Source organism: Leptodactylus fuscus, chromosome 4 (genome assembly GCF_031893055.1).
Source record: "Leptodactylus fuscus isolate aLepFus1 chromosome 4, aLepFus1.hap2, whole genome shotgun sequence".
Lineage (NCBI taxonomy): Eukaryota > Metazoa > Chordata > Amphibia > Anura > Leptodactylidae > Leptodactylus > Leptodactylus fuscus.
The window spans coordinates 135,541,562-135,551,493 of NC_134268.1; the positions used below are offsets into that span (position 1 = coordinate 135,541,562).

Consider the following 9,932-nt stretch of genomic DNA (forward strand, 5'->3'; position numbering starts at 1 on the left):
AACGTATGTGCGCTATTGTGACGAAAAGTAGCCTATTGCGCAATCGGGTGTATTAACTATGTTTGTGGAAAATTTCAGCCAAATCGGTCAAGCGGATTTTGCGTGATTGAGGAACAAACATCCGAACATCCAAAACTCACAAACCCACAAACTTTCACATTTATAATATTAATAGGATTTAACAAATAAATTAGAGGCATTGGAAAAGTATTGAACCGTAGATGAAGTATATTAAATTAAGATGCATAGCAATATACAAGGTAAAGAATAACATAAAAACCACAAAGATAACGTTAATAAGAACAACAAAAACATAGTATTAGAGCAACAATAGGATACTAAGAATGATTCAATGTACAGTGACTTGAAAAATTATTCATACCCCATGTCCACTTTGTGGTTATACATGACAGACCAACACAAAGTAGCACATAATTGTGAAGTGGAATGAAAATGATAAATGGCTTTCAAAATTGTAATCAAATAAAAAAAAATCTGAAAAGTGTGACATGCAAAAGTATACCCCTAAATATAATCTAGTGCAATCAACTGCCTTCAGAAGTCAGTTAACAGGTAAAGTCCAGCTATGTGTAATTTAGTGTCAGTATAAATACACCTGCTCTGTGAAGGCCTCAGTGGTTTGTAGAGAACACTAGTGAACACAAACGCATTATGAAAACCAAGGAGCTCCCCAGACAGCTCAGAGATAAAGTTGTGGAGAAGTTTAAAGCAGGGTTCGGTTATAAAACCATTTTGCAAGCTTTGAGGAGCCCAAAAAGCAGTATCCAAAATTGGAAAAAGTATTCTACAACTGCAAACCTACTAAGACATGGCCGTCCACCTAAAATAACAGCAAGGAGAACACTGGTCAGAGAAGCAGCCAAGAGACTCATGTTCACTCTGGAGGAACTGCAGAAATCCACAGCTCAGGTGGGAGAATCTATGCACAGAAAAACTATAAGTCATGCACTCCACAAATCTGACCTTTATGGAAGAGTGGCAAGAAGAAAGCTCTTGTTGAAAGAGAAGGACATAAGTGCCATTTGCAGTTTTCCATAAGCAATATATGAGACACAGCAAACATGTGCAAGAAGATGCTCTGATCAGACGACCAAAATTTAATTTTCTTTACTTAAATGCTAAGTGTTACGGTATGTTTGGCGGAAAAGTAACACTTATCACCCTGAGCACACCATCCCCACTTTGACACATGGTGGTGGTAGCATCCAGTGGCGTAACTACCATCATAGCAGCAGAGGCAGCTGCCACAGGGCCGGGACATTAGGGGCCCGGTGACAGCTGCTACCGCTGCTATCATTATTCTTGGAGGTCTTTTCGGACCCCCGAGTATAATGATCGGGGCCCCCTGTTGGTGGAATACTTTCCACCAACAGGGGGCCCCGAAGCTGCAGCAACGGCTGACACACAGGAGCTGCAGGTCTGGCTCCTCTCAGCGCTTCAGGACGCTCCCCCTCCCCCTCTCTCCCCCCTCCCTTTCTCTGCCCACCAATGAGATGGCTGAGGAGAGCCCAGGAGGCGGGGCTTATCCCTGCCAAGCTCCTGCCGTCCTGCACACAAGAGGAGAAGAGGAAGAAGGAAAATGAAACTAAAGATTTACAGGTACCAACTGGGGTTACTGTACTTATTAATGTCAGGCATTTGGGGTGATTACTTTTGTTTTAGTAACTCCATGTGCCTCATATTAATAGCAGTTAACCCCATCATGTCCCTCACATTAACCCCTGTGTGCCTCACCATAAGAGTTACTAATATGTGAAACATATGGGGGTAATAATAATGAAGATACTTTATTATTACCTCCATGTCTCTCACATATCAGTAACTCTTATGGTGAGACACACAGGGGTTAATGTGAGGAACATGATGGGGTTAACTGCTATTAATATGAGGCACATGGACTTACTAAATTGTAATGCACGTGACCAGATTTTTTTATCCACAATTGTCCTGGTATAGCGGTCAGCGGTGACGTGACAGTATTTAGTCCTGTAGGGGCCACTAAGGGACATAATACTGTGTGCAGGGGCCACTATGGGGCATAATACTGTGTGCAGGGGCCACTATGGAGCATAATACTGTGTGCAGGGGCCACTATGGAGCATAATACTGTGTGCAGGGGCCACTATGGAGCATAATACTGTGTGCAGGGGCCACTATGGAGCATAATACTGTGTGCAGGGGTCACTATGGAGCATAATACTGTGTGCAGGGGTCACTAAGGGACATAATACTGAGTGCAGGGGCCACTATGGGCTGCTTTTTTTCACTTCGGTGTCGGGGGGGGGCCCCCATGTCAAAAGTTCGCCACGGGGCCCCGCCATTCCTAGTTACGCCACTGGTAGCATCATGTTGTGAGCATGCTTTTCTTTAGCACGGACAGGGAAGCTGGTCAGAGTTGATGGGAAGGTGGATGGAGCTAAACACAGGGCAATCTTGAAAGAAAACCTGTTGGAGGCTGCAAAAGAATTGAGACTGGGAAGGAGCTTCACCTTGCAAGACAATGACCCTAAACATACAACCAGAGTTGCAGTGTAATGGTTTAGATCAAAGTGTTAGAATGGCCCAGTCAAAGTCTAGATCTAAAACTCATTGAGCATCTGTGGCAAGACCTGAAAATTGCCGTTCTCCATCCAATCTGGCTGAGCTTGAGTAAAAATCTCAGTCTCTAGATGTGAAAAGCTGGTAGAGACATAGCCCAAAAGACTTGCAGTTGTATTTGCAGTGAAAGGTGACTCTACAAAGTATTGATATAGGGGGGCTGAATACTTTTTCATGTCACACGTTTCAGATTTTTAGTAAAAAATAAAAGTACCCGGCGCCTCAGTGTCTTAGGTTGGAAAAGGATTGAATGCAGTGTCAGCTCCTACACGGACAACCACCCATGGGTGGTGAGGATAAATGACCATTCCTGTGCCATTCCCGTCTGTCTTTTGGAACCATTAAATGAATAATTTATTTATTTTTGGCTTCCTTGGACTTTTTCAGTGGCGCTCTCTACACATCCTGGGTTTTTTTCACATTTTCAGATTTTTATTTGATTTAAAAAATAAATAAATACATAGCTGCAGGAAAAACTGCGGCAGCAATGCATCTCAGTTCTTCCTGCAGTGCCTTAAACAGAAAGTTTGCCGAGTTTTCCTCCACGGACTTTGTTTCAATTATATCTATGGGGAATCTGGCGTTTCTGTAGATATAACTGACATACTGCAATTTCCAAAACTGCACCTAAAGGGGTTTTCTCTGTTTCAACAGGTCTGTCAATAGACTCAAATAAAAGGGTCCCATATGGATGCAAAACTGGCATCATAAACACACCAATAGGCCATTTTTCGACAACTGCTACACAGTCACTGTTGTATGAATATAGTCTTGAAATGCATTATAGTGCACCACTACAGCTCCAAAAGTTTAGCCACAGGTCAAAAGCAGATCCACCATAATCAGTAGGTTTAGAAAATTAAATAACGGCCTACTAGCCGATAATGAAGACCGAGATTGCTCCTCTGCAACATTGACAAGCGAGACAATATTTGTTTTTCTTTGTTTTATACCCATTAAGAGAAGCCGTTTGGCGTGGATTGGTAAACTTAGCCAGGATATTCTAGTTTCACAATCCTACAACATTAAAGAAATGGTTCACTCACACAGCTAAAACTTTAATCAAAGATAGATTTCTGAGATATATTGCGAATGAACCATACTGGATTTCCTTACATTGCCTTGAATCAGATGGCTTCATTAAAGCTATTAGTATAGACTTGATCCATCTAACTAAAAAGGTGCAGCATGGCTACACTCAGTAAATGTATTGAACCAGTGGCGTAACTACTGGGGTAGCAGCGGTAGCAGCTGCCAAAGGGCCCAGGACATTAGGGGCCTGGCGACAGCCACTACAGCTGCTTTTTTTTTTGTTTATTTTCACTAGGCCGTTATCGGCTGGAATTACATCAAACATTAACAGGCCCTATTTACTTACTGATCCTGACAGACCCCTGAGTATAATGATCGGAGGCCCACAAGAGGTAAGGGAACATAAAAAAACACTGTTACTTACCTCTTCGGGCTCCAGACAGGCTTAGGCCTATTTGTGTGACATCCCTGACGTCACATAAACCGGGCCTGCGTCCCAGACATCATTGAAGATGGCCAGCACCACCGAGGAGTGCAGCGTAGCCAGGGAGAGTTAAGTAACAGTGTTTTTTTATGTTGGTATCCCTCCTCGGTCTCCAATTATTATACTCTGGGGTCTGAAAAGACCCCAGAGTATAATAATTGTTCATGGGTGCCCACAGTGGGACAATAATACTGTGTGCAGGGGCCACTATGGGGCATAATAGTGTGTGTAGATGCCACTATGGGGTATAATAGTTTGTGTAGTGGCCACTATGGGACATAATAGTGTGTTCAGGGGCCACTATGGGGTATAATACTGTGTGCAGGGGCCACTATGGGGCATAACAGTGTATGCAGGAATGGGGGGGGGCGAGGTTTCGGTGGGGGGCCCCCTCATGTCAAAAGTTTGCCACAGGGCCCCGCCATTCCTAGTTACGCCACTGTATTGAACAGCTGATTGGTTAATGACTTTAGGAAAAAACGCTAGCGTAAAAGCACTGATAATCCAAGCACTGACTGTGGCTGTATTGCAGCAGATGTACTGTGTAGCAGCACCCTAAAAGGCACAAGATTTAAGCTCCTCACCAACTCAATGAAGTTCTGCTTGTGCCAAAACTGTTGCCTGAGGGAGTGCTTACATGTTCGTCTTCCATATGAAATTGATTTTTTCCCCCTCAAATAGCTTTTCATTCTGCAAAATAGTTACATAGTACAGTTGAAAAAAAAAAGACATATGTCCATCATAAATATCACTGAGGGATTGTCACTCTATAGAAAGCAGTTCACTGAAGGAGTAACTAAAATTTAACTTTTATTGGATCCGTTAAAACAATTATTTCAAGGATAAATTAAGTCCTAAAAACACCAAAATGTGGGTGGCTGGACCTTTCAATAGTGTGTGTGGTCTAAATATACAGCACTTTAAATCCTCCCACAGGTCTCTGCCCAACCTCACATCAAATAGAAGCCTCAATACAAAAACTCCAAGGCTCCTTCAATAGCAAGACATCTAGAGTCACATAGATTAAAGGAGAACCCTGACTTAAAGGCAAACAGGACTAGTCTCATTCATATTGTGTGCACCTAGACTCAATCTCTATTCTTAATAAAATGGTTATAGAGAGTTTGCCCTACATCCTTTTATCCCCTAGTCCTGTTTGCCTTTAAGTCAGGGTTCTCATTTAATCTATGGGACTCTGACTAGATGTCTTGGTATTGAAGGCGCCTTGGAGTTTTTTGTATTGAGGCTTCTATTTGATGTGAGGTTGGGCAGAGACCTGTGGGAGGATTTAAAGTGGTGTATATTTAGACCACACACACACACTATTAAAAGGTCCAGCCACCCACATTTTGGTGTTTTTAGGACTTAATTTATCCTTGAAATAATTGTTTTAATGGATCCAATAAAAGTAAAATTTTAGTTACTCCTTCAGTGAACTACATATGTCCATCATGTTCAGCTAGGGAATTGGAAAGGGTATGACATTCTATAAATTTCCGTAACGAGCAATGCTACTTTGCTTTAAAGAAGCATTTAATCTTTTATTGAAGCTGTCGCTGTTACCAGCTCCTGGGGTAGGCTATTCCACAGATTTACAGTCCTTACAGAGAAACAGCCTTGTCTGCTCTTGAGATCAAACCATTTTTTCCTCCAAACCGAGGGAGAACCCACTTGACTTTTGAGAGGATTTTACATGGAACAACTTTTCAACATATTTCTAGTATGGCTGGGTTCACACCAACGTAGGTTCTCTGTACGGGAATTCAGTTCCCCTTCTTTGCATGAAAAATGCGGAGAGAAAAGCGCTGCAAGCAGCGGGGAACTAAAGCAGAACTAAACACTACCGCCACGTTTTTTTCCTTTGGTCCTTTTTCATAGAAAGTTGACTTTCTCCTTCCATTGTACCTATAAGGAAACCACTGGCATTTCTGTAGGAATAACTGACATGCTGGGATTTCCAAAATCGCAACGGTTTTGGAATAACGAAGCATATCCGCTGCACATATTTTTCTGCAAGATGTGGATGGGATTTGCTACAATCTACATTTCCCCTTCCATGCAGCAAAAAACTCAACACAACTGCTCAAATAGTGAAATTATTTGTGACTTTCATTGCGTGCACCCCAGAAGCCATAATAAATCTACTCATTTCTGTGCTATAAATGTAGGAATTATCTTCTGATATGTCTTATACACCAGTGCATGCACAGTACAGCATTGAAGCTAAGGACTGTGCACATGTTTGGGAAGCACAACACCATGGCATGTCAATCAAGAATGTTTTTATAAATCACTGTCACCAATGGTGGTTCCTAAGTGGCAGCGCACTTTGAAGTCCTCACATTCTCAAAAGTCACGTTTTATGAAACAAAAATCTTGCAAATATTTAAGCAAAACAATTTTAAAAATACATTTTTCAAAAATTACATAAAACACCATATCGTACAAAGTGAATATACAAGAAAACATGACACAAAAAAAAACCAAAAAAAAAAAACCCACATTTCCACATCATACCTCATGTCCGTTCTTTAACTTGCTTTCCAATCCCATAAAACGCTCACAGCCGTCAAAGCCCTTGCGATTAATGTAAGAATTCACAACAAAACTGTCTCCTGGAGCACAGAACATAAAAGATATTAGCAAGACAGTTGAGAAAAAAAAATTACATAAACATCACAGCCTTCCACCTGAAAGCATCACAGAACTCCACAGATTAGTAACCTTTTGTATTTTCTCTGGCAGAGGAAACATTGAGACAGTGAAGACTTTGTTGTGTGCTGGTGATCAAAGCCTCCTGTCCTGGTCATCAATCATTCCTCCACAGACTAAGGGTGGGAAAAAGAGTAGAGGACTCAGCTAAGGGTGGGGGAGGCTCTGGCCAAACTTGTTCCTCTTTTTCTACATAAACAAGCTAACTTTCCACAGATTCATTTACTGCACATAGAAGAGATCAGAGATTAGGGATATGGGCCCATATTTACCAATAGTAAGACGATGAAAATTTAGGCTTGGTCACACTAGTGTTCAGGGACTCCGTCCCCCATTCCACTTAAAACATGGAGAGAAAAGTAGCAGGACTTTTCTCTCTACCGATTTGGACCAGAAACATGGATTATAGTCTAAGGGGGTCTGTGGGTTCTCACAGATAACTGCTTTTCCAGTGTACCCGAAGAACGAAAACCTGAATGCTAGTGTGAACCTAGTGTTATGCGGTTTGAAAATACAATAGTTTTAACAAAGTGGATGATGAGGGATGAGAAATATTAGGGTACATTCACACGGCGGAAAATGGTTTCTGCCGTGCAGACTTCCACTTCATCAGCATTCAGTTGCGACATCCCGCTCCTGATTAGGCACAAATGTAAGAGCCTAAACAGGAGCGTGTCTCAAGCCGCGGACATTGCGGCTAAATCAGCTGCAGAATCCGCGGCAAGATAGGGCATCTCACTTTTTTCTGCTACTAGCTAACTTCTTCCCACTTGGGAGAAGTGGTTAAAGTCCATAATATATTGCATCTGAGTGAGCGGACTGCATAACATCTCCTATGAGGAGCAGATCCTAATCCATTAGTACAGGAGCTCTGGAACATGCAATCTATCAAATGCCAAGTTTGGATCCCTCTCCAAATGATAAATGAAATCATCTCACCTTCAGGATTCTCTCTTCTATTGCTTGCTGACAATTCCAAAAGAGAGCCCAGCAATCATAGGGAAAAAAAGAGGCAAAAGGGTTTTAATATGACTAGTTTAGATTAATCCACAACACATCATTAACACAGGGCATACAGGTATGTAATTAACCAGAGGATATGCATGTGCAATGATGTGTAAGGATACACACACTTATACTATGTGATGATTACAGGGACATGTATGTGCAATGCTGTGTAATGATACACACACCTATGCTATGTGATTACAGGGACATAGGGATATACATGTGCAATGCTGTGTAATGATACACATACCTATGATATGTGATTACAGGGACATGTATGTGCAAGGCTGTGTAATGATACACACACCTATGCTATGTGATTACAGGGACATAGGGATATACATGTGCAATGATGTGTAAGGATACACACACAATACTATGTGATGATTACAGGGACATGTATGTGCAATGCTGTGTAATGATACACACACCTATGCTATGTGATTACAGGGACATAGGGATATACATGTGCAATGCTGTGTAATGATACACATACCTATGATATGTGATTACAGGGACATGTATGTGCAAGGCTGTGTAATGATACACACTTATGCTATGTGATTACAGGGACACGCATGTGCAATGCTAATTATACAGGGCATGTAATTCACAGAACTATGTACTATATAATGACACAGTGTTGCACCGTTAGGTCTTGTTGCACACCTAAAGTGTTTGATAGCATACACACACGTAGTCACACATGTATGTAATTAATCAGCACATGCCAGTAATACTCTGGAGCTACATGCACAATACTGTGTAAGGTCTATACAATTCTAAGGGCCATATATGACAGAAGTCTCTACTCACCGTGCTTGGAGTGCAGCTTCCCCATGTTTCCCCCTCACTCCACTTCACGCTGACTCTCTCACTTCAGGAAAAGCTACAGAAACACTTTGTGATCCAAGTTCTCATCCCAGCACAGAGACCAGACTCCAGCAAGTGTCTGCCGAGTCCGCACGGTTCAGGTCATTGTCGTCAGTGAGGCCACATGATAACCTGATAACGTGTTAGGTAAATCTCCCTATTGTGCTGAAGAATCCCCAATTCCTGCTGTGTACCAGATGAGCTCGTCTGCGTACACATGCAGGATGTAGCAGCAGTGACTGCGCCCCTAGCGGCCTGCCTCGGTACTGCACGGTCCCTGCCCCTCACTTAGGCCTCCCTTTCTCCCTCTCCTAATGTCTTTCATCTGGAGTCAGGCGGAAGAATGCGGCGCTGCTGGGGTGGAAGGAAACCATTCCTTTAAAGTGCCATATACTCTGAAAGACTTTGATCAATTAGAGGAGGGCTAGTTATGTTCATGCAAAGTTTCTGTACAGCTTCAGGCTCCAAATATGGTCCTCATTATATGTGAGCTGGTAAAATGCCTACAAATCATTGTGTTCTTCCTCAGAAAGTGGCTGCTTAGTGGAAAATTCCGAATTATTTACCACATACTTTTTACATGGAGATTTACCATTGTGAATGATACAGAGCTGATGATTCAGTTGGAGTATGGCGCTGTGGGCGTTGTTGGATTATAGTCCCATACAGTGAATGGGGCATCGATCACTCAATCGCCCTTGCACTCCATTTATAAGGAGGCCTTGGGGGGGCCTTTTGATCCTCCATGCTCCAGATCACGGGGGGACCCAGCAATCGATCACCCAGTGATCAGTCCCTTATTCCCTGTAATGTGGATAGGTGATAAGTGTCCACAACAGCACAACCCCTTTAAGATCTTTTCAGGGCAGCCATAAGTTAGAAGGAGGACTTCTAAAAGGCATCCGTGGTGGACTTGGCTGCTAAGTCTCTGACAACTACAGCAAACTTAGGGGGCATTCACACGGAGTAACGCCGGGTGTGTATTACAGCCGATAGCGGCGTTTACGAGCGCTCCCATTGAAGTGAATGGGAAGTGTTTGGCAGTCTGCCGTAACGCCGGCGTGTACGGCTGTAATACACACCCGGCGTTACTCCGTGTGAATGCCCCCTTAGCGAGCATTCACACAGAATAACACTCCACTCATTCTGACACGTAAACACGTGTCGGAGTGACCACTGTAAAACAGAATCCAATTGACTTCAA

The 9,932-nt window shown here is 42.7% G+C and overlaps 1 protein-coding gene across 1 annotated transcript in view; it reads right to left on the reverse strand.

Annotated features, from left to right (window-relative positions):
* The window catches only part of NKD2 (NKD inhibitor of Wnt signaling pathway 2), a 71,073-nt gene extending 62,198 nt beyond the window's left edge, over positions 1–8,875 (reverse strand). Inside the window, exons 1-3 of the mRNA XM_075271173.1 lie at positions 8,672–8,875; positions 7,787–7,813; positions 6,653–6,750 (exon numbers count right to left, since the gene is read on the reverse strand). Coding sequence (XP_075127274.1) covers positions 6,653–6,750; positions 7,787–7,813; positions 8,672–8,696 — 150 coding nt within the window. The 5' untranslated portion in view covers positions 8,697–8,875. The remainder of the gene's footprint in view (positions 1–6,652; positions 6,751–7,786; positions 7,814–8,671) is intronic.
* Positions 8,876–9,932: the final 1,057 nt, after the last annotated feature.